Source organism: Ischnura elegans, chromosome 11 (assembly GCF_921293095.1).
Source record: "Ischnura elegans chromosome 11, ioIscEleg1.1, whole genome shotgun sequence".
NCBI classification, from domain to species: Eukaryota; Metazoa; Arthropoda; class Insecta; order Odonata; family Coenagrionidae; genus Ischnura; species Ischnura elegans.
Window position 1 is genome coordinate 83096363 of NC_060256.1, and position 26113 is coordinate 83122475.

The following is a 26113-nucleotide window of genomic DNA, read 5'->3' on the forward strand; positions in this document are numbered from 1 at the left end:
TGCAATAAATTAGCAGAAGAAACCACTAGCCTAGGGGCACCTATCCCATGATACTCCAATTTCCAAAATATGTGGTCGCATTTCACTTTGAATGCCAATGTCAAACAATCAGGGCCAGATTTTCCTATTGGCTTACTCGACTTTAGCCTACGGCCTCAAGATGAAGAGGCACCTGTCACACTTCAAGAAGCCTCGAAGGTGCAAGGGAAACACCACTGGAAGTCATACAAAAGAATTTGGAAAATAACAAAAAAGTTTATTTGTAATCAATGATCGGCAAAAGCTTGAATCAATATGCATACATATTTGTTGTGAAAGAAGAATCATAAGATTTATGATATGTAGGAAGCATGAATATATCTAATTTAAATGTGCCATTCAGCCAAATTTAACAGGTGTACATAATTACTCTTATCATACTTGATATTTTTTTTGTAATTTGATATTACTTTTGACACATAGTACGATCAAGGAAAAGAGATTGCTAAAGCACTAGGGCACATTCAATGGTCAACAAAATGGATTTTATGATCAATGAGACATTTTCCACCATTTTATTCAATTTTTTCATTTATTAATTTCATATGACATAAATGCAACACTTTCCCATCTCAAAACAATGAAGTTATAACAAATCACAGCTACTATATCTTCATAGCCGACTCATTCACCATGATAAAAATTAAAATTTCAATGGTTCCTGGTGAAATTGTTGTCCTGGGGTTTATTTATGCCCCAATCAATCAAGATCACTTATGGCAATGCACCATGCAAATCCACTGGGCAGTTGAGTAGGATTCTGTAGTCATCAGTATGATATGAGATATGGAAGAAGATTCAGCTGTCAATCCAGCGTAAGTCATTCACCCGACATCAATCAAACTGGAACAAAAAATTACAAAAATAATACCCTCCAACTCCTCTATTTGACTGCTTTCTGTTCAAACCACCAAAAATTAAATTAAGAATTTTTTTACTTAAAAGTAGCCAATTTGCCAAACCTGATATGTACACACTATGATAGGTTTTAATGGTGATCTTAAAATGATGATAGTAGAATGAAACCTGACATGTACATACTACGTGATTCTTTCTTTCCAGCCAATTTCACCAAAAATCATTCAACAAAAATATTGACTCAAATCACCAAGAGAAAATTAGTAAAAGGGTGGTTTCCTATTATATTTTTATTGCCTAAATCGAAAGATTATTACTCCTGGAGTACGCATTTAACACTTTTAGATTTTTAAATGATGATACATATGTATCTATTTTTTGCGATTAAATGAAAAGTGAAAATTTTCAAGTGCGCGAAAACGCAACGGCTAAGTATGAATGCTGGGAAAACTCCATGTAACGTCGTTATGGTTCCTGCTGCCGCAAGTGAGGTAACCTTGGGGTGAGGCTATGAGTGCTGATGCGACGCTGCTGCTACTAGGTAGGAGAGTACCATGCTAGTTGGTAGCGCTTGGCTTAAATAAGGATTGTGGCAATACCGTAGAAACCAAATATAATAAATGTATTCAAAGTTTAGAGGTATGTCAAAATTTTTTGTATAATCCATTCTGTTCATATATATATGTTTATATATATATTTCTATAAATTATATTTTTTATAAAAAAACCTGATTGCTCCTTTTTTATGTATATATATTGTATATTGCCTAATTCTCTGCATTCTATATTGTTTCACAATTTTTATCTAACATAGCCCTGAAGATGTTTTTAAAATAAAACGAAACGTTGGCTGCTAACTTTTAATTTATTGACCTAAACTCCAGGAAACATCATTTTATATTGTGACGGAACACTCCCGTGAGCCATGCACCGTCGAACTGAGATTATTATCCGAGCTCTTAATTTTTCGTAGGTTCTGGGGCTCGCGGTCAAGATGGGAACTCGCGGCATTAAACACAATGGCACAGCAAGGGGATGAATGACCTCGTACACAGCGAATGACTGTCATACAAAAATTTATTAGAGAAAAATAAACGAACACTTCTGTCCTTAAACGCTAATGAGGGATGGAATAGTGATGCTGAATTGGGCGAGACATCAATGATACACTTGCAGAAATAAAAATGAAGCAAATATGCCATACACAAAAAGAAAGAGAAATCTTATATCTAATAAATGAGGGATGAGATGATTATTGGGGTAAATGAACAAAAATGGACAAAAATAACACTATACTCTCAGAGATTGCTATGACACGGGCACTCGAAATCTTGCTGCACTTCAAAGGCAATTATGAGTAATGTTCGTCGTTCTACTTTCAAATGTTACATGCTCCACGTTCTGTTCAATCAAAAATGAGTCTGACGTCAACCAGAAGGGATGACGAGAACGGGAGAATCGTGATACAATTAAAAATGGTCTTCAGACCGAGAAAGAGAGACGTGAGTTTGTGTCAGAAGCCACATGAGTATTAGGATGACACACGTGCACACTGGGGGACTTTCTTCGTACAGGGCGCGTGGGCTGGCTGGAGCGGGGGAGGGATCGGGATTATTTCCCCGTCCCGGGAGAGGGTTTAGAGTACTTAAGTGTCAAAGACGGCGGGTCCGAATCCTGGCCGCCGGGTCACGATGCGTCCATCGCGGGGAACCACCTCCCGCAAATCCTTGGACGATGTCGTGATGTCCTGACGAAAAAGCAAGGACACTTTTCTCGTGTCTCGCTGTACTCCACGCTTCTCTCTGCGCACGCCCTTCCCCTGGTCGCGTTGCCCGACCTCCGAAATTGCCGTAGCCCTCGTCTGCCGCAGCCCCGTCTTGTCGCCCCACCTTGGCACTGTCACAGCTGACCTCCGTCTTCTCTAGCGGAACAACTGCCGCTTTCTCAGGAATCCAACCCCACATCCCACAATACCGGGCCTTATATACCCTTTACAAAACAAGAGACATGCTAAATTCTAGCAGACAACATAGGAAAAAGAAAAGAAGGTCGCTTATCACTCGCTGTTGCCGCGCGCCAATATGAATCGGGGAGAAGAGCTGGACGCAGAATGCGCCGTGACGAGGCTTTTCGTCACATCGCCCCCCTGCATGGATGCATCTCTTTCCTAAGGGGTGAATGAAAAAGATGTGTCCAAACGAAAGAGATGAATCCATGCATATCGCGGAAAGAATAAGCCAGATGAACGAGCAACAAACTAAAACTAAACTTGAGATTCTAAATAGACCCGAGAGCAAATGAAAAAACTTATGAAACAACCCAAGCTGGGTATCAGACACCTTAGGTGTCCTTAACAAGACTAAATCCCTGACATGAAAATTTGAATGGGTCTTGTCTTGACTACGCTTTCTTTTTAACCCAGCCTTTCTTAACTGGCGGGTTGCAAACAAAATTAAATTTTCCCTCCCGATTTCCGAATCTTCAGTAAAAATCATTTTTGATTTCATCGTTTCCGGAACGGTAATCATCGAGAGACAATTTTCCACTTCTTTTAAAAACGCTATCGGGTGATCGGCGTCTCGAGCGGAGAACACGGGCTTCGTCAATGACTCACTTGATAACGTCGCCGTTGCTACTGGCGTGCCGCTATCCTTCAATGCCTCAAATTCCGCTTCGAGCGATTTTACCCTGCGTTCGTCTATTTCGACGGCATTTTCCTCGTGCTTTTTAAGATTTGCAATGTCATTATAAGAGCGTTCTAGAGCGTCTGTGCGCACCTCTAGGTTTTCAACTTGTGAATCAACCACCCTTAGACATTCATCGCGATCATTTTTCGCGATCTCATTCACCTTTTCTAGGCAATGAGTTTCACCATTGTTTAGTTTATCTTTAATTACGGACTTTTCCTGCCGTAGAATATCATGACAACTATTAACTTCCTGCATTAAAATATCATGACAACTCCTAACTTCCTGTCGTAGATTATGATTAATTTCCTGACGCAATGCTTCATTATTTGTACTCATCTCAGAGCGCATGCTCTGTATGGCTTCATTATTTGTACTCATCTCAGAGCGCATGCTCTGTATGGCTTCTTTATTAGCGTTAAGCTGAGCGCTCAGGCTCTCGTTCCTAGCGTTAATCTGAGCGCTCATGCTCTCGTTACGAGCGTTAATATGAGCGCTAATCTCAGAGCGCATGCTCTGTATGCCTTCATAATTAGCGTTAAGCTGAGCGCTTATCTTTTGTATCATCAATAAGATTGTTTTATTAGACACATAATCATCATTAGAATCGTGACTCGATTCGGTTCGGCTGGCTTCGCCCCCCTCGTCACCTTCACGCTGTGTTTTACGTTGCCCACTCATGCCAGAACCCGGCGTATCTAACAGCATTCCCCGGAATGTGTCAGTTAAATCATCGGTTTCTGAATTCACGCTCTTGTCATCGGAGTTGTCTACTTCGTTCGCGACCTCCCGATACACGGTAAACGCGGGTGCCTTATCGTCGGACGTATCCATAATTGAATCCCCTTAAACAGCAGGAATAAAACAAAGGGATACCCCAACGACCCGTAGACCACCATTCATCGGCCACAAACACCAAAAAAATAGAAAAGAAAACCGACAACGCAATGGTACAAGAAAAACACACAATCGGATTCAAACTTGAGAATGGATTGCCAATGGCGTGACACTATAACTAACAAATGGTCGACTAACCTGAACCCAATTACATAATAATCACGAGTTCGCTCGTGGTCACGCGCATTCATGTGGGTGAAATGCACTAATAGCTGACGCGAGCGCCGAATGATCAAAATGTGCCAATACAGTGGCATCGAAAACGAACATTAAAATTTAAATGCAAATCCCCTCGTGATCGCGCCCCGCGTTGTTGGGCGCCAGATGTGACGGTACGCGCCCAACACGCCGTTTGATCAAAACGTGCCAACCTCGTGGCATCAAAAACGAACATTAAAATTAAATGGCAAGTTCTCCCCTGATCGAGCCCCGCGTTGTCGGGCGCCAGATGTGACGGAACACTCCCGTGAGCCATGCACCGTCGAACTGAGATTATTATCCGAGCTCTTAATTTTTCGTAGGTTCTGGGGCTCGCGGTCAAGATGGGAACTCGCGGCATTAAACACAATGGCACAGCAAGGGGATGAATGACCTCGTACACAGCGAATGACTGTCATACAAAAATTTATTAGAGAAAAATAAACGAACACTTCTGTCCTTAAACGCTAATGAGGGATGGAATAGTGATGCTGAATTGGGCGAGACATCAATGATACACTTGCAGAAATAAAAATGAAGCAAATATGCCATACACAAAAAGAAAGAGAAATCTTATATCTAATAAATGAGGGATGAGATGATTATTGGGGTAAATGAACAAAAATGGACAAAAATAACACTATACTCTCAGAGATTGCTATGACACGGGCACTCGAAATCTTGCTGCACTTCAAAGGCAATTATGAGTAATGTTCGTCGTTCTACTTTCAAATGTTACATGCTCCACGTTCTGTTCAATCAAAAATGAGTCTGACGTCAACCAGAAGGGATGACGAGAACGGGAGAATCGTGATACAATTAAAAATGGTCTTCAGACCGAGAAAGAGAGACGTGAGTTTGTGTCAGAAGCCACATGAGTATTAGGATGACACACGTGCACACTGGGGGACTTTCTTCGTACAGGGCGCGTGGGCTGGCTGGAGCGGGGGAGGGATCGGGATTATTTCCCCGTCCCGGGAGAGGGTTTAGAGTACTTAAGTGTCAAAGACGGCGGGTCCGAATCCTGGCCGCCGGGTCACGATGCGTCCATCGCGGGGAACCACCTCCCGCAAATCCTTGGACGATGTCGTGATGTCCTGACGAAAAAGCAAGGACACTTTTCTCGTGTCTCGCTGTACTCCACGCTTCTCTCTGCGCACGCCCTTCCCCTGGTCGCGTTGCCCGACCTCCGAAATTGCCGTAGCCCTCGTCTGCCGCAGCCCCGTCTTGTCGCCCCACCTTGGCACTGTCACAGCTGACCTCCGTCTTCTCTAGCGGAACAACTGCCGCTTTCTCAGGAATCCAACCCCACATCCCACAATACCGGGCCTTATATACCCTTTACAAAACAAGAGACATGCTAAATTCTAGCAGACAACATAGGAAAAAGAAAAGAAGGTCGCTCATCACTCGCTGTTGCCGCGCGCCAATATGAATCGGGGAGAAGAGCTGGACGCAGAATGCGCCGTGACGAGGCTTTTCGTCACAATATATTAAAATAAGGTCAAGAAAAAGGAGAAAAAATAAATAAGGATTATTAATACCTTATCAAACGAAGGAAACTTTCTGACCATAGGCAGTTTTAATAGGTGATTATTAAGGAATGTCTCCCTGAGCTCTGTCTGAGATTACCAATGCATGCATGAGGCACAATGTAAAACTCCTATCTACTCGTATAGAAACTAGGTCCCTGTGACGTCACCTGGAGTGGAATCGCATTGGCGCCAATCTGGCCTGTTTACAAATGAGGTTAAAATTGACCGTGGCCATTCGTCTAAACTGGGATTTCTAAAACCAAATAATTTGTATATTATGAATACACTAATGGTGGGTAACGAATCGCAATCAACGCCTTTCGTTTTCTTTGGTGAAGGAAACTACCCTATTATCTGAGGGAGGGGGGTTGCTTTCAAGTTTAAGGGGTTGAAGCTCATGAATTTGACCTAAAAATTACACTACCTACATAAAATGGCTTCCGAATAAACTACGTACACTAGAGTACACTACTTTTTAAAGTTTTCAAATTTCTTTCGGGATGTCCCCCCCAGTTTTGTTCCATTTGATGAGAAAATAAATAATGAAAATTAGTTTTGCAATCAGATACCAAAAAAATGTGCCGCATTGCACTTACAATTTTAAAATTTTGGTATTTTTTGGGTGTTTTTTTAACATAACTGAAGATGATGTGACTCTAAGATTATTCTATCACTTTTCTGTTTTTTAAAATATCTCGTTAGACATTAGTGGTGAACCAACTCAAATATCTTTCATTTCTGCCCATTGGTTCCCGAGATATCGCACCAAGAGTTCACCACCCCAGGCAGACATTTTGAGTGGCACGCGGGTTGCATACTCTCAATATTTGTTGATCATTCTCACTCATCGTAATAGCATTAAATTCTTTAGATAACCTTTAACCTTCATAAATATAACCTTGAATGGTATATTTATCACTGCTTATTGCCATAACGGGCTAAGTAGCAACAGTTTTTTCTCCATACATAAATCTTATATCTAAGTGCTTCTATCAAAATTTATCTTTTCTTGATCTTTGATGGGTAGTTGCCTGTTTATATACAATATATGTATTTATGTATTTTTTGCAATAAATGAAACGTCCAATGATCTCCCATTATAATGACCATTTTCCGTTGGAACCATCCCTAGACACCTAATACAGGCTTCACTATACACATTAGGGAACTCATGCCACAGAGAGATAGCATATATGGAGCTGCTACTGCACCATCTGGTAGAATTTTTTAGCACAAAAATTTGTCTAAATGTCTAACTGATTAAATTTTTACAACGGTGAGGTTAACATTATATTAAAGAAAAATGTCAGGCTTGTTCTAGTAAGTCACTCTTAAGTACCAGATCAAATAAGAAACTTCAAATAAGAAAGTTCCATATTCATCAACCAGCCCTGAAGACAATGGAAAAGTATTACATTGAACTGTTGCCAGAAATGGAGAGCCTAACCTCTTCAGAAGCCAGAGGAAAATTCATCAAAGCAGCTTACCAGAAATCCTTCTTTCATTCCCATACCTGTTCCAAATTTGACATGACCAGTTTCATATCAGATTTTAGTTAGGAATTAGGAAATTTTTCATAGAGACACACAAAAAATATTCTTAATCCCAATCTGATGGCAATGATTGTATACATACCATTATTGGCAGTTTTTTTTCGGTAAGTACAACAGTTTCTGCAATGCAGAGGTGAATGTAACTTGCTGCTTGTATTGAGTTTCAATTAATGAAACCTTTTCCATAGTTCTTCTGAGGATTGTTTGAAAATCCAATTCACCATGTTTTCTCAATGTATGGCACAGATTGCTGATAAAAATGGAGCCCATGCCACCATATGATGGCTTTCCTGTAAGACAAAAATAATAAAATGTCATCAGAGTTGGATGAAAATTAAAGCAAGACAGTCCCCGAAGCTGCAGCTTCCTCCTTGCTTCGGCGCTTATATGTGTGGTACATATTTCATCCAGCCATACAAAATATAAAACACAAGAGTAATTTAATGTAGGAATTTAGTAACTTTTACTGCTGTTTTATTTATTGAAACTATGGGAAATTCTGGAGTCAATTTGTTATTTCCAGTAAAAATAAAATACTTAGATATTTCCAAGTACATATTCTAAGTTTTCCATAAGGCTGGACACCCACAAATACTAATTTCAGTATAGGCAGAGTCATAAGCAAATGATAGTCAGCATGTATCAGACTTAATATGTACATACTTTAAAAAAAATTACCTAATATGATGCTCTTACCATACAGTTAAATGCAATGAGATGTGTAATACACATGAGATCCACATAGAAGGTGACAAATGAAAATATCCTACATAAGCACATTTTAAATTTATGCAGAATAATATATAGTGAAGAGCTTGTTTAGTACATTTCGGAAGGGACCACAAAAAAATGAATGTCCTATTCAGGAAAATGTGCAAACCAGGAAAGTGGAAAAGTCGTAATAATTAAAATTAATTTTGGAAGTTCTCGTAATATCGCCTTCCTGAACCCTTTCCACATTGAAAATGAGCACTGCATTGCAAAAACGGCACTATGTGAATGAAAATCATAATGTTTCATAGATTTCCCTGAGGCAATTAAATAAAAACGGCATCATTTTCCCGTGATTTGTCATGTATATGTTTTAAGAGGACAATAAAGCATAATTTCTTCTCTCTCAGAGCTTACTCTGAATATATGACAATAACTCTGAGTGATTCATTTGGTTGTTTTCAAACATCATAAAAATGGGCAAAACTTCATTTACCATAAATCACGGCAACCGCCTTACGCATTTGTCCTTGGAATGAAACCATATCAATTGATATATTGAAATTGATATGACGATTAATAACACACTTAAAGATTATTAAAAGCGTATTTTTATATTTTACAGTTTAAATTCACATGAAAAATTTGTCCCAGGTAGTCTACTTTCTATTTCTTGTGCTGAGATCAAGTATTTTTGCATTTAGCTTCGCGTGGAGATCCAAAGTATTGTCTGCTCCCACAACATTTGTCAAGTAATGACGCACGTACCCCTCGCATCAAGAAATCCATTTGGATGCATCAAGGTCGAAGAAAGAGAGGTGTGGGATGAAAGTAAGAAGGTCAATGGCTGAAAATAATAAAATAACTTATGATTTCGAAGGTTTAAACACCTGTAGAAGATAGTAGGAAATGACTTGCGGGTTTCGTCGTGGAAAGTAATTGAGCGTACTACCCAGGAAAGCGCCACTATTTCAAACGTACTACCCAAGTAGTTTTACCTGTATTTTGTTCAGATGGTTCCAGGACCAAGAGAAATCCCCTTGTTAAGAAGAAAAATGTGCTAAGGAGGAACGTACTAACCAAGTTCCACTGTATTTATTACAAATTAGAAATACCCTCAACCATTTCCTTTGGCCTCTAAAACTAATGATTTTAATCTGAGCAGAGCTTGAAGTATTGGTGGTGAAATGGTGTCCCGAGTGCAAACAACCATGACAAACAGCATAAAAATTGGAAGTCGATCTTTTCTGCTGACCTACCTTCAACGGAAGCCAAAGCAACTAACATGTCATCCATGCTAGGAGTACCCGCAGTATCACGGCCGCTTGGTCTAAATGGGACGGCTTTACTGGATCCTCCTTTAGAATTTTTCCCAGGGAATGGCACTGCCCCTTCCAGATTATATCGTGGTCCACGACAAGCCTGTAATGCATTAACATCAATGAAGAGAAATTTGTTCACAGGACATTGACTGATATCCTCAAATTCAAGCACTAAAAACTTTTTGCCATTGAAGTAATTCTGAGCCACGGGCCACATAAATTATCTTAACTCTGCAGCTGCAGCTAATTTCTATTTTACTCCAAAAATGCTGTAACAATGACATCATTTCAATTCCAATGTATAGAGCATTCCGCTTACATAAATCTATGAATCTATCCTTTCTTTTTTCCTCTAATATTTGACAACAATGTGTAATCAATTTCTTATGTTCAGTTATACATTGCATCCTTATGTTTTGCATTATTTCCATTTATTTCTCTTATTGTTTTGTTCTCATAATTCAATTTTAATCAAGCATAAGCTCATCCATGTGCAATAACTTGTATGTAATTGGGCATCGGCCAGTAAAAATTTCATAAAAAAAACTTCTCTTCATGTGTGTACCCCTCACGGTTTGAGTTGGCAAATATGAGGATAAAGTATAAATTTTTTTATATTCACGTCAGGATAACGTTATTATTGTCACATATGTTTGATCAGTAGGCCAAAAAACTTAAAACTTTATGACCAAAGGACTGCCAGCTGTGGCTCTCCTCGAACACTAAAATCTCAGTTTGTTTGAATTAAAATTGAATGTTACACCGTTGTATTTATTTCCACTGAATGAAAAATGAGGAGGGGTCTTTTATTTCCTCAAGCATGATTGATGGTTCCCCACTATAAGCTCTGTGCTCTTTGTTACTATAATACTAAACAGTTATTACCTAATGAACTGAGAACTTGAAAACATATAGCAGTAGGAATATAATTACAATCACATTATCATCGTAAAAAAGATCACGGTCGAGAAAAGAAAGCTCTTAATGATCCCGGAGAGCAATTTAAAGTAATAGGCAATGTGCGTAAGTAATAATAGACTGTTTGATTTACGTGAATTATGGAAATTACAAGAAATAAAAGTAAATTTTGGATTATCCTTGTTTTCTGATTATTCTTGTCACCTCTCCCCATCATTAGCCTGGACAATCAGTAGTGTACTGTACTTCCCTCAAATTCATGATTCATAGAGACTTACATCACTTATTATGACTTTAGGCTTATTCTTCAATTTCGTTGAGTTAGCAAGGCTATGCCAAACATAGTCGATTGTAAAACACCCATCATATGCAAACAAGCAAAGATTTTCCATTCCATGAGTGGACAAAATTATTATAATGCCATCACAGGAATCCAATTCTTCATTTTGCAGGACTGAAAAAAAAGAAAAGAGTAAAATTTAATTCAAAATGTAAAAAGCAAATTAAATAGCTGTCAAAGTAGACTTGGAATCTAGGGACTGGAAATGGTCATGCTTCATATGCTCATAAAAGGAGTGGTTAACATGTGCACAGGCAAATCGGCATATTAAAACTCAAGTTTTCGGGAAGTTTTTCAGACCACTTATACTACCCTTTCCTTTCCAATTAAATTAAAGCTAATCATGCTCTCATATCAGAAGGTCAGAAATGGCAATGATTGCCTATGAGATAGCAAGCCTCAGTGTTGAGGTATATTGCATTTTGTTTTCCTATATTCTTATTCCATTGTTACATCTCCACTAGTTGATAGACAATTAAGTTTCCTAATTCTTAAATCCACTCTCTTTTTTAATAACTGACGGTGTTGAAAACAGGCAATTTCTGTGGTACATACATAAGTGTTCACTCAGCCTAATTATTGAACCATTGGGAGAAATTACCCACACAGCACATTGTTGCCAAAGGACATCTGCTGCACGTCCGGCGCGTCCTCTCACTGTCCGTGTATTTTCAGGACAGCCAGAGGACTACCGGCTGCCGTCCTTGCCATCCGTCTGCACACTGTCTGATCTCGGACATCCAGCAGATGTCCAATCAGAGTCCCATCTGTATGAAAGTTTTGACCACACTTGTAAAGTCCTACAGGACCAAAATTAGTAAGGACAGTTTATTCGAAAAATTTTCTTAAGGTCTCACACTTAGGTGCAAAAGAATGAAAATTGAGTAATCCAAATACAATAGCTAATTTACCCTTTTTTTCACAAAGAATTTACATCGTGATTGTTTAATGATCATCAAATAAAGTATAATATCGTAAAGAGAGATATCAAATATTCTGGAAGTCTTGATAATTCACGCCGAAGGTCATAAAAAGTCATCGCACGAAAGTATCCGTGAGTCAACCACATTTTTTCATATAGACAAAATTTTCAAGCCGCTGCATTGTCAAGATTCAAAATATAAATAGCAACCATCATACCGCGAAGCCCAGCACCCGCTGTTCTTAGAAGGAGAGTACAAATTTGAAGTACATTTGATGCTTTCCCAGCGAATGATGTTGATTAACTTCTCTCAGGATCCCCACCGGGATATAAGTTCCACTTCTGCCGATGCGTCGGCGTCGTGACTTTCTGTGCCCTGAGTCGGAGGTTTTAACATCGGCTGAAATGGAGTTTCCAACCTGGTGGGAATCCTGAGAGAATATTAATCCATATTAAATTTTTAACTTATTGAGTATTCTTAAATATATCCAGAGAGGCTGAGTTAAGGATCTTGAAGGAGCAATTAAAAAATGAACCTTCTGCTGATAAGATGGTAGGACATGTAATTCCAAAATATTTGACATTCATATTTCAATGTATCATATGTTATGTTGGCCACATAAACAATGTTCTAAGCTACTACTCATCTTAAACAGGTAGTCTACTTGAAGATAATAGGAAGAAGTACTGCCTCATATGCCACCTAGTGAATTATGAGAAGGGTGATCAGTGATAATATGGCCACAGAATTCAGCTTAGCTGGTGCTGGCAGTAAGCGATCCTTCACAGTGTTGGTGGTTGCTTTCAGGAAATGCTGCGTACTTAACATTATCTGCTTGACGTTTCACTCCTCCAACTGTGAGCGTTTTCAAGAGAATGGGAGGGAGAGAATCGTCCCAAGCTTATATAGGTTTCATTAATTGTTGACCCGATTTGAATTTTCACGGAAGGCGATAGCCGTTGGTCATTAGATTGGGCCAGGAACCCTCTCCGTTTGCAGCTGAGGTTATATCCATCCTCCCTGTTGAAGTTATTTGACCTTCTCGCTATCTCGACGGATTCAAGCATACGACGCGGGTGATATTCTTCCCTCTTTGCCAATACCCGTGAAGCGTTAAACATTATCTTATGCCCAGGGTTGGAGGCATAATGTTCAGCGACCGCTGATGCGTCCCACAGATGTAGTTTCAACGCTCTCTCATGCTCTTTAAGCCTTTGGGAGATAGAACGCTTGCTCTGTCCCACGTAGCTTCTGCCGCAGCAACAGGGTACCTCATACACTCCCATGGATTGAAAGGGAGGATGGCTATCCTTCGGTGAAGGCAGGATATTTTTAATTTTCTTCACTGTGCAGAAGCGAGTCTTGATGTTGCCTTTTTGAAGGATTTTAGCGATTCTATCGGTGACTCCGGAGATGTATGGAAGTTATACGTATGCCAATGGCTTCTTCCCCTTGTGGTCGTCATCTTGAAGCGGGTGTATTTCTTTCATCGCTCTTTTTATGGTAGAGACACTGTAACCATTACTTTTCAGTGCTCACATAAGGTGTTGCATTTCACCACTGATATGCTTTGCATCACACACGATTCTAATCTGCATATGTGACTGTGAGAAAGTGGATCAGGCATGCCAAGGAGCACTTGCAGGGGAAGAAGGCAAATAAGTAATATGTAACGTCTTGTGTTAGATTCTTGTATAAAAGAAGTATAATAAATATTGTATATGAAATTTATGCCTTATTTATTTAAATTCTTGTCCGGAATAGTATTTATTTATTAGTAAGAAACAAAATTCAGTCCTAACCTAAATGTGTCCTAAATGTGTCGGAGCAGACGCCTTCAGGACATCCATAGGCAGTCTTTTTTACTGACATGCGGACATGCAGTGGACATCCTCTGGCATAAATGCGGATGGCCTACGCACATCCGTAGGCCACTTGGTGGACAGCCGTGTGCTGTGTGGGTACTAGTCAATATCAATTACTGATTTTATATTACAATGTGTTGAACTGCTGGTTCTTCGTGTACTTCATCTCTCACAGCAGAGTAAGTCATCAAAATGAAAAACCCCCCCTTAATATTACAATACCAATCAGAGCACAGGGGTAAAAGGTGAAAATTACTAAGTATAAATTATTTACTGAACTCTGATCATTGCCAATCACTGAAGCTGGGTTTTTTAAAGCAACTTTGCCCTTCCAACAGCGCTTCCAACCTGTTGTCCTGAGCACTAGCATAGCCAAGCATGGGTGAAGGTAGGAGTTTTATGTTGGGGGGCCAGCAATGCTGCCAGGGGCTTAGGGGCTATATAGATAAACCTTCCCACTGGAAGGGGGGTATTCCATAACCCCTAAGCATTCTTGGAAAATTTGTTTAAATGAGCCTCGGAAAACAACATTTTAAGTACTACCTAAGACAAAAATTCATTAAAACTTTTGATATTTTTGTTTTCATTGTACAGTAGATTCCAGTAAGTGTGTCCACCAGTTATAACGGGCAGCCGCTTAATTGGGGCAGATCTTGTAGAACAGAAACAAATCGTAGAATATCCTAGAGTTTTCTCTGCTTAACTGGGACAGCATGCCGCTTTATTGGGCCAAGAGTCGGCGACATTGGCTACACCCGCTAGGAAATTAAAAATTTTTCGTACTGTTTTTTTAACAATTAGTCCTTTTGTTCACAAGGGTACCTATTTCTGCCTTATTCTTAAAGCTCTTCTAGTCCATCAGAGGATTCGGATTCAGTCCGACCACGAGACCTCATTCAACGTAATGTTGTTTTGAAGAGGAGAGGACTCCTCTGGGCTACAGATGATAGAATCAACCCGGGATGATGATAAAGATAAGAAGTGGCAACACCCATGCTGAGGGTTCACGATACAAGCGGGTACGAGCCAAATTATAGAGATTACTCGCCGATGTCGAGCAGAGGAGACTGGTTGACATAAACAATGTTGCTTACCAAAAGCTTTTTGTTTGCGTCATCTTACACAAAATTCAACTAACTCATGTGGTCTATCCCCTCTCCCACTTTCCACTACCTATACAACTGAGCTATCGCCATTAGAAGATTGCAATGCTTCTTCGTTCCTTTTTCTTTTTTCCATCCCCATCTCAGCAGTTGACGCATGCCCAGAAGTCATTTTTCTTACCACTCGGAACTAGTCAACTCAGAACGAACAGTCTAAAACCATTGTCTGTGGTGGGATTTATCTTCTGATCTACGATCTAAGGGAACCCTGAATAAGTGATACTGTTTAAGTGCCAAGAGTTCAATAACACTCCTTTTCTTGAGTAAAATGCCACATAAGGACCTTTTACTTGCTGAAAAAATTGCTATACTAGAAAAAATTAAAGATCATCCCCAATCCAGTCATTGCCGCTTGGCTGAGATAACTGGAGTGCCGAAATCAACGATAGCTCGGTTATTGCATCAACAGGATAAGCTGAGAGAAGAATGGAGCCACAATGGAAAGCAAGCACCACCCCTAAAATGCACATGTCAAGGTAAGGATCCAGATGTTGAGGATGCCTTAAACCAATGGTTTTTGATTGAGAGCGAACAAGAGGTTAGAGTTAGCAGTCCAATGTTAAAAAAGAAGTCGGAGGAACTAGCTTTGAAACTTGGTCATGACCATTTTAAGGCAATAGATGGTTGGCTGTCTAGAAGGAAGACAAGAATATGAAATGAAAGAAAATGAAATAAAAGTTAAGAGAGCTCACGGAGAAAAAAATAATGCTGATTTTGTGAGTGCAGAGTAGTGGAAATTGAGCGAACTGCCCAAGTTACTCCAGAAGTTTTCTGCTGATGACACTTCCAATGCCGATGAAAGGGGACTGTATTACCGAGCAACACCAATGGGTCTCTTTGTTACAGTTCTGTAGGACTAACAGGCTACAAAAAGGTGATGGATTGCATCACTGTTTTGTGTTGTTCGAATATTTCAGAAACTGTTAAAAAAAAACTCATCTAGTCATTGGGAAAAGGGCTAAGCCTCAATGCTTCAAAGGGCTTAGAATAAACAGTTTACCATTGCAGTACCACACCAATAGCAAAGCATGGATGACTGCAAGCATCTTTACTCATTGGTTGACCACTTGAGATAAAGAATTAGCACAAAAATCAAGAAAGATTCTTCTTGTACTTGATAATTGTATGGGGCATCCCAATTACTCACGTGAGCTAAAAAAATATTCAGTTGGAATTTCTACCCCCAAACACAACATCCTTGGTGCAACCAATGGATATGGGGATCATTAAAAATTTGAAAACACTTTACCGTGGGAAATTAGTAGATTATATTCTAGAATCTGTAGAAGACAACCTTTTGACATCGTCACCCACCGCCAAAGAAGTAAGTTCAAAGGTAAACATTCTGCAGGCTATAATGTTTCTAGCTGAAAGCTGGCGGTTTTATCATTGCAGTTTAAACCATTCCAACGCAGTTGTCGACATTCCAGCAGAACCTGAAAGTGAATTCAGCTCGAAACTGCACCAAGTAACAAGCCATGAAGAGTTCGATAATATTGACTGCAATTTGGACTGCTATGACACCAATGAAAACTGTGAAGATGATACTGTTGAAACCATATTATGCAGGCAACAAGGTGAAGCGGAAGGTGAGGATAGTGATGGAGATGAAATCACTCCTGAGTGTAGCCGAGTGACATCTCAAGATCCAAAGCGGTTCGTTGAGGGGTTCAAACTCTTCTTTATGCAAGAGGGCAACGAAGGTAGCCCAATGTCGTCATTAGATGTCTGTGCCGACTTTGTTCGCGCGACAAGGATGACGAGAATGCAGCAGGGTACATTAGACAAATTCCTCAGACGAGGAGATAAGATTTGAACAGTAAGTACTGGCATGTTTATAAGTAAAAGAAATATTAGGGAATCACATATTCTTAACTAATAAAACGTGAATATTTCTTTCATAGGAATCAGTAAAAGAAAATCATTCAGCGTCGCCTGAGGCTGTGAAATATATTTTTAGCTAAGATTTTTAAAAAATATTGAAAAATGTTAATAAATACATTATTCTCACGGATTTATTTAGAAAATGATTAGTTTAATAAATTTCATTTGAATTATAAACATTTTTTAGACTTCTTTCTATCATTTAAACGTTTGTTTATGCCATATATGGGATATTTCGCCTAATTGGGGCAGCCGCTTAACTGGGGCAAGGTGCGCCTGTCCCGATATGTCCCAATTAACCGGAATCTACTGTACTTGAATGTACAGGTTTTGTACTTTTATAGGAAAAAAATACCATTTAAGTAGGGAGGCAAGGATTCCCCTGGTAACCAGAAATATTACCTGATATAAATTAAATTGGGGTAGTCTTGGGAGTCTTTATGGAGGTATAATTATAATTAATCCATTCAAAGATATCATGCAAACCAGGATGTAATTACTGAAGCAGAAAAAGCACTTCCAATGCCATTGCATTGAAAAAGACATTAAAACTATCCTGATTACTTTGAGATACAAGGAATACTTTCTTCATTATATGTATCTCGGCCTACAGCCTCACTACCAATGATTGAAGCCACTACACAACAACATTCTCAGAGAGTTTACTGTATTGTGCAAATGAGGATGCCCAGTCAAAACCACATTCAATGAGCAACAAAGAGACCCAAAATAAGTGGAGGTGGAATTAAACAATGAGTTCCTATTCTTGCCCCATTCCAAACACCTTTAACACCAACACCAGACTCAATGCTCAGGCAGATTCCCCGAAAATGCAAAAATAAAAAGAGTGCTAAAAGGCAAGCCTCCACCTCCAACCATGTGCACATAATGAAAAGGGCTGTACAAAAACATAGGAGTCCCCAGAAGATGTTGACATTTCCCAAAGACGACATTTTTATTTACATATTTTATGTAAATAATACAAGAGGAGAAAAATAGGAGAACTTGACTTTACATGTAAATTTCAAAAGATCTTTGAAGTGGAAAAATTTGAATTTGCTTAAATAGCAAATATGTAATAGCCAATTTTCAAATAGTGCATAATAATTGCATCCAAACGGTTTGTCAGTCAGTACATAGTTTAAATGGTTGTCATGAAACCCATATAACAGGACAGAAAATCAAGACAACCCTCAAACTATAGTTGGATAAAGGAGCTGTATATATTTAAGCTTAGTTAAATTTTGATAGGACTACAGTCCTAGAAATGGAATCAGTTATTTCCCTCAACCAACAGTGCCAGTTGGCTGATAGAATGTAAAGATAGCATATGTTGCTTGTCATATTCATACTTACTTTCAAGCAGCTTTTTTTCAAAATCTGCCTTTTTCATTAAATGGTTTTCAACACAAAATTCAAGTTTTACTCCGAACTCCTCCTCCAAGACCCTTAGACTTTTTTTATCAAGAGGTACATCTTCATCCAGGTTATCTAAATCCAGACCTGGACTGTAGGTGCCAAAGAGGAAAGCATAAGCCAAAAAATTCCTCTCACAGCTATACTTCTCCGGTAACGCTGCAGGTTCTCTGAAGTAAACAGATCAATCAAGCACACATTAGTTCTCAGCAAATCAGAGGTTTCCATCTTGAATCAAACAAAGTCAATTTTTTTCAAAATTTTCAAATTGAAATTGAACTGATTTCACAAAATGTTGATGCTACTCCAATTAAGCCAAAAAGATTTAATTTTTAAAACAGATGAGCACTTGGGATACATTCCTAAGCAGTCAGACATCTGACCATACTGCTCCTGCAAGGAAAATAAGTGCTGCTGGTTATGAGGATGAATGTCGTAAACTTCAACCAATTATGTCTCACAGTTGAAAAATCATGGAATAAATATACAAATTGATAGAAATTGAGATGCATACTTCCTGCACCACCACTCCTCTACTTTCCTACTCCAGGCAAAAAGAATGCAGTGGGTATGCAGAAGAATAGGCAAGTTGTTACAGAGCAAAAATTCTACAGAGGAAAATTCTTTTGCCGTAACAAGGAACAGGAACCAGATCTTCCAAATTTGCACCAGATATTATACCACTTGAACTACCAATTCATCTCCTTCCTGCGAGAAACTATGCAGAGGAAGATGCCTAGCTAGTTCAAGTGGTAGAACATCTGGTGCAACTTGGGAAGAACGTTCGAGAGATCCGAGAGACAATCCCAATCAAGGAAAATGATTTTTCCACTTAATTTGAGCTAGCAGGCAGTGGCGTAGCCAGGAATTTCGTTTGCGGGGGGCGTCCAAAACCAGGGGGGAATTTTTTTAAAAAACAGGGTTCTAACTGTAAGTAATGGGTTTTAAACTAATTTTAACACTTTTCATAATCGAAAAAAACATCATTTGTTAAAGAAAATTTTTTTAAATTCATTAAAAAAAATATTTTGTTTCATTTTATGAAAGAAAATAATTGTGTTTTTATATGTTTTACATTTCCGGGGGGTAGGAGGGGGGGAGGTTATAAAAACAAAATGCCATAATATGCGTTCTCATGAGTTTACATCTAAATAGAGGAAGGTGCCTCAAGACTTCAAGCTGTGAAAAACTAGAGTTTTAATTGCATACGCCAACTCCTTAGGCTATATAAAAAATATTTTTGGCAAGATCAATTTAAGTTAAGGTTAATAATTTTTGAATAAGCACTCGTACTCCATAGCATCTGATACTTAACCTTTTTCCTACTAAAGATGTAAATATGCGTCTGGACATTTCTTGACCCGGGAGATGAAAGCCATATATTTTCGTCGGAAATTTTCCTACGCAGGTGAATGAATGCCGAATATATACGTTTCCTAGCTCTCCCGCTTTTATGACAGTCACAGGTTTGCGAAGTCTTAGTTTCTGGACCCAACAAAGCGGGACTTTGGCTATCTGAAAGTAGGTACCCGGACCCCTCGTCTTATATTACCCCTCTTTGTGGTAAGTGACCATGGTCATTCAATTGTTCATTAAGTCAGTTTTCAAAATAAATATTTGTTTTTTTTTCTCAAAAATACAAACAAATAATTGAATGTCTTTTGAGCAGCGTTTACAACTTTTAAACGAAATTCTACGATAAATAAAAACTTATATCTCAATTTCAGTATAAACATCAACATGGAAATTGTTGCTGCATTAAATGCATTAATATTGACGGTAGAGCTTCGTTGAAAATTTGACAATTCTCACAATAAAACAAGGAATTCAATTCAAAGTCTGCAATTTGCGTGCAGGAAACAGTAATCCATATAGCTAATTCCTATAAACAAAGCATGATTGACGGCGAACCAATGCCACTGGCAGGGTTTTAAACCCCGAAGGGAGGGAGCCCAAGTACCCTCGGAGTCTGAGATAATGTGGAGTCCCCGCTAGGAAGGGTCGAAAAAGGTTGGTGCTGAGAGTGCATGATTATCAGCGAGAACCTTCTTCACCAATGCCCTGCGAAAATGCTCCATACGGAGGGGACGGAAGAATCTCTCGGGGCTCAGTCATGCTAAGACGAGAACTTCACCGTCTCGAAAGGGTTAAAATTAATGTCAAATTTTTAAACTCCATGCAACCAGTTGATGCATTACAAGTTCCCACATAGCAGAAATACGTCTCGGATACGTCTCTGAGACGTCTCGAATATCACATGTTACGTCTCAAAGACATTCTGAGAGCTTCAGAGGCATCTCTGAGATGTCACTATGTCCAAAAAAATGGTCTATGTGACATCTCTCGAGACGTCTCACATAAGTCTCTGAGATGTCTCATTAGACTTTGTACTATGGTATGCTTTAAATTTAGGCAAAAAACTGATTAAATTTAAATTATACAGTTATGGCCTACTTTTCTCGATCATTTTTAGCGACAAATTTTGTGATGGATCACCTTTTGAAAATAAGAAACACATATTAAATGTCGTGATTTTAATAATCAAAACTGCAGATTTGCACCGAAAAATATATATGGAAGGCATTGATGGCGTTTAAATACGTTTTTTTTTAATTCCTGAACGTCTCAAGATTACATCTCCGACACATCTGTGAGACATACGTGATATTCGAGTCATTCGAGACCATAGTGAGACGTCTCTGAGAGGTTCGTTGCTATGTGGGTTCTAAGACAGATTTAAGCAGTGCAGTAAAGAGCTAAAGTGCAAAAATATTATCCTCATTTTGGGGGGGGCCAAAGTCCTTGTGCACATATTCTTATATGTTTTATCTAATTTATAGTCCATATCGATGGCTAAGTTCTAACAACACATTTCTCAATATTTGGCTGGTTTGAGAAGGGTATCTTAAACAAAGTGTAATGACATTTAAAAAATAAAATTCAAGCAAAAAAAACAACATTTAGTGCGGAAATTTATGCTTATTTTTCAGTTCTATGAATTTTTGGTTTCTAATTTCAGAGTACAATTAAAAATATATATTAGAGATGTGCGAATAGTATCCGCGAATACTCGAATACCTCGAATATTAGAAAGTATTCGATATTCGAGGTTTCGAATAGTTATGCGAAAAGTACCGCCTCGAATACCTCGAATACTTTGAATTTCGCGTCATACACTGTCGCACGCACGTCGTTGGTAGTTGACTCGGAAAAATGTAGAGAACTGTAGTCATTTAGTGCCCGCAGCGCCGTTTTACGCAAGTTGACGAATTACATCAAATTCGTGGATTTTAGCGGTGAAAAGAGTTCGACGAGGGGAACCGAAAATGGTCGGGTGAAAAATTCCGAAAATCCCCGATTCCCCCCACCAGGAGAACTTCAGTGCCGTGGGATAGCAACCTTAGGGCATATCCCACGATCCGCTATCCCCCTCCATTCAGCACTCGCCTCACCCACTCTGACGCTTTCCTCTTCTCCGAAATCAAACAAAAGGTCCCAGCTCGCGCAGGGATCGCATTACGAAGACCCCTGCTTCGAAAAAAATATCGAGTTACGAGAACAATAAAAACGTGTTTCACGCCCTCCCCCCTTTTCTCACCCACTGACCTTTTTCTGGCTACCTGCTTCGAAGTTCCCCATTTCTGGAGGTCAACTGCTGTGTGAGTACCGTGGGATACTTGCATTAGCGCATTTCCCAAGATCCGGTATCCCTCTCCATTCAGCACTAGCCCCCCCCTCTGAGGCTTTCCTCTTCTTCGAAATAAAAAAAGGTCACAGCTCGCGCAGGGATCATATTACGAAGACCTTAGCTTCGAAAAAATACCAAGTTACACGAGAACAATAGAAACGTGTTTCGGGCCCTCCCTTTTCGCCCCCACTGACCTTTTTTTTCCTACCAGCTTCGAAGTTCCCCATTTCTGTGGAGGTCAACCGCTGCATGAGTCATCTATTAGCACAAAAGGTGTCTAAGAATGACTTTCGTCAATTGATGTTACACCTTTATTGAATTGAAATATTAGTAATGTGCGCGTAATTTCAAAAAGAATAAGACCAAACACGACGTATTTCTGAGTTTATTTAAGCATTTTACGCAAAGAAATAAATATCAAAATACGACGGAGACTTAGCATTCTGGCGAAACTAGATACGAGCAGCAGAGCTTCTCGGAAGTTGATGCGGTATTTTTTTCCGAAAACATATATCAAGTTACAATTTATGAGTGGTGCTATAAATCTTTATTGTTACAGTCGCAGACAAAGGGATATTTTCTCAGAATATTTGGTTTCTCCCTGATAGCATTCCAATTTATTTTCTTATCTCGTGAGAACTCCCAAAGATGGACTGAAAATAATTGAAGAAAATCCGGTGGAAAAGAGCTTGTATTTTTCAAAATGCCTCAGATTGTCAGCTAGCACTTGGCAGCAGGAGTGGGGTAAAGCGATGTTAGTTGAATTAACTATATGCCCAATTGTTTCCATAAAATTAAAATATTCATTAATCAGCTAAATTCCTGTTCGAATCATTTAAAGGAAATCAAAATTACTCCCCAAAATGTTGTGTTACCTGCTGCATAGGCAACCGAGTCAAACATTCCAGCATTCATCATATTAATAATATTCTGGTATTCGAGGTATTCGAATGTTCGAGCAATGATTTAATATTCGAATTCGATATTCGAATTCGAGAAATCTACTATTCGACCCATCTCTAATATATATATATATTTATTTATTTTCATATTATATTTTATAATATATATTTTTGAGATACGTGTTGTTAGAAATTAGCCATTGATATGTATCCTACTGATTCCACATGGAAGTGATTCTATCGTTCAAGATCCACATCAGGAATGTACACTATTTTTTAAAAGTAAAATTGACAATGGCGCAAAATGAAGGTAATCATTACATACCCGTTTGTCAGATGCAAATCTTCAATTACTGTTGAGCTGAACTTGGGACTTGATTTGCACCCCTTTTCTCTTAACATCCTATTCACATTTATCAAACTGGTGTGAATTTCTAAGTTCTTGAGTAACTCCTCCCTGAGAATTTCTGGCACAGACACATTTAAATTTTCTGAAATTAAACAAAATCAGCATTATAGGTCCATTTACAGAGGAATTCAAGACCATGTTTATAAAAACCAATAAAATCACATTAATAATAATAATATTCTGGTAAATGCCAAAGATCCGTGGTTAATTCTAATCCAGAGGATTTTTTTCTGATGGCATTTCACATACTATAGGGGACTGAGGGGGTGAAAGAATTTTCTTTTTGGGAATATGCTCTTGATCTGTTGATCTGGTGATTCTTGAATAAACATACTCTGAATCATTATTGATAACTGGCAGAAAACATGGAATGAAAAAAAGTAACAAACAGACTTACCAGGTTTAGGAAGGTAAACTAGAAGGACATTTGCTGACTTGGGAATGGTGGTTACGCTGGTGATGGTGTTTTTGTTGCGATCCGTGGCATTTTCTGAATTTAAGAGGATATCTGGAACCTCATCAGCATCATTTTCTGAATTACCCTGATGACAGAGATAAGACAAATCATAATTAATTCAGATAATTTTTTGCCAAAACTTTTGTTGAAGAGCTGAAATTGTGTAACTGAATTTGAGGAATATTTCTGAAGTGTCCGAACAGGCACTATCGCCTCTCGTTATCCAGGCTATGCTCTGCATTGGAGCCAAACTAATGTTTAGATAGGTGATAATATTCCCCTCACGAGGGAACATAACGAAGGGCTTGCCCCCTCTCCCCAAAATGAGGATCTATACATGCCGCTGATGTGAAACAGCATGAAGAAAGTCACAAAAATAGGAAGAGGGTCTCTATTCACAAGCAGAGAGTATCCTTCAACCACAAGAGCACTAAGGCTTAAAACTTACTAAGGCTTGTTGAAGAGCTGAAATTGGGCAACTGAATTTGAGGAATATTCCTGAAGTGTCCGAACAGGCACTATCACCTCTCGTCATCCAGGTTATGCTCTGCATTGGAGCCAAACTAATGTTTAGATAGGTGATAATATTCCCCTCACCTGAATCATATTCTATGGAAAAAGGTGAGAGATACTTGACTGTTCTGACAAAAAGTGAGTTGGACCCTTTGAGAAGGATTAGCAGTCAGGACAAGGGGTGTACGTTGGGTTGGGCCATAATATGACTTTCATTCACAATTAAAATTGCCTACTTCAGGAAAGTTGTCCCAATATTTCAGGATCTTAGATCTGAAATTTTTTCAAAATTGGATAATATGTATTAGACAATGTTGGCCAACCCACTAGAGCGTACAATTTATAAAAAAATTCCTGGGGAATTTAGAGATAAACACCATTGGAGAAAAAAATTCCAAACTATTAGGTAAACCCATTTTGGCGACGACCAATGATGAATATAACTTCCAACATATGTATTTACAAGGTTTATATACACAATTTCACTTTGATATGCATGAGACTGATCAAGAAATGTTGAGTGATGGCATTCTGAATACTACCCCAATGCCTGGCTGCATGGTATCATCTCACATTTTGCCTCTGGGAAGCCTTTTGTGTTAACTTTTGAGTTAACAAATATAATGTTAGTAAAGACGGTTCAAGTATAAGTACATAAAACTTGAACAGCCCCTGCATGTCTTAGTGCCCCTTAGATTTATATTCAGTTTCACATAAACAGATATTGCCAATGAACCGTCAGTTTTAATAAATATTTAAATACTAGGAAAATTTTGAAGGCTACAAAACTTTTTACAATAGAAAACAGCACAGTCCCACATGCACCAAAAGAAAGAAAACTCACCTGAACAAAAAATATGGTCGGAATGGTAGGTTTATTAATTGCTTTCCAAAGCTGGAAGACGTCCACGTCATTATTGTCACTAGTTTTCAATTTGTTGCCAATTTGCCGTGCAAAGATATACAGGATAAAACAACCGGCATCAGGATTTTTACTAGCCACTACAAAATGAAATTAATGTTACATCAGAAAACATAACATGCATATGAACATGTTTAGAGCCATGGTTATGAAAATAATCAATTTCTAAAATCTATAGCTGATTTGCACTAATGAGTGACAAGCAGTTAGTCCCAGTTATTCTAAGTCCATAAACCATTTAGCTGCACCAGGTAGATTTCTTGTGCTCTTGCCTCTACCTCCATTGTGGTAATTCAAAATGGTCCCAAATCTGAGTGCATGCATTAAAAGAATTTGAAAGCTAGAGAGGAAAGATGAGATACGACAACACAAATTTTTGTCATTCAGCATTTCTCTCACAAATTTAACGGCCATTATACAAGGGGCACCCCATTGCACAATCTGACAAATGTACCAAGGTGCAATCAAAATTGCACTGTGCAAAAGCGGAGAATTACTAGGACCCAGGCGAGTATGCGAGATGGCAAAATAGCTCCTGCTCTGATTCAGAGCTCACATTCTTGCAATTTCAACAAATATTTTCATTGCTAACCTGTGCCATAACATGCCCTGTGTCAAACAGCCTAAGAAGCATGAAAGCTACCGCCTACAACTTGATGACCTCATTAAATTTCCAGAACACTGCCTTGTTCTGGGAGAACCATTCAATGAGGGAAGGAATCTATGTCAAGAGAATAAACAACAAGAACCCATGTATAACAGTTGATGATGAGGTCAAGGGGAGTGGAAGAAATTGTAAACTGCCCGGCAAGAGTTAGCGACAGCTTCAACTAATCTACAAAAGGAAGGCCATTCATTCATAAAAGGGAGCTTTCAATTTTACTTTATAACCCTTTTACTTCAATATTTTGTT

The 26113-nt window shown here is 38.8% G+C and overlaps 1 protein-coding gene across 2 annotated transcripts in view; it reads right to left on the minus strand.

Moving 5' to 3' along the window:
- Window positions 1-552: 552 nt before the first annotated feature.
- The window catches only part of LOC124167877, a 64174-nt gene continuing 38613 nt past the window's right edge, over window positions 553-26113 (minus strand). For both annotated transcript variants that reach the window (XM_046545935.1, XM_046545934.1), the window contains exons 3-10: window positions 25123-25280; window positions 23706-23850; window positions 23225-23390; window positions 18250-18479; window positions 10997-11172; window positions 9738-9900; window positions 7850-8057; window positions 553-882 (exon numbers count right to left, since the gene is read on the minus strand). In XM_046545935.1, the coding sequence (XP_046401891.1) occupies window positions 7852-8057; window positions 9738-9900; window positions 10997-11172; window positions 18250-18479; window positions 23225-23390; window positions 23706-23850; window positions 25123-25280 (1244 nt within the window). In that variant the 3' untranslated portion in view covers window positions 553-882; window positions 7850-7851. The remainder of the gene's footprint in view (window positions 883-7849; window positions 8058-9737; window positions 9901-10996; window positions 11173-18249; window positions 18480-23224; window positions 23391-23705; window positions 23851-25122; window positions 25281-26113) is intronic.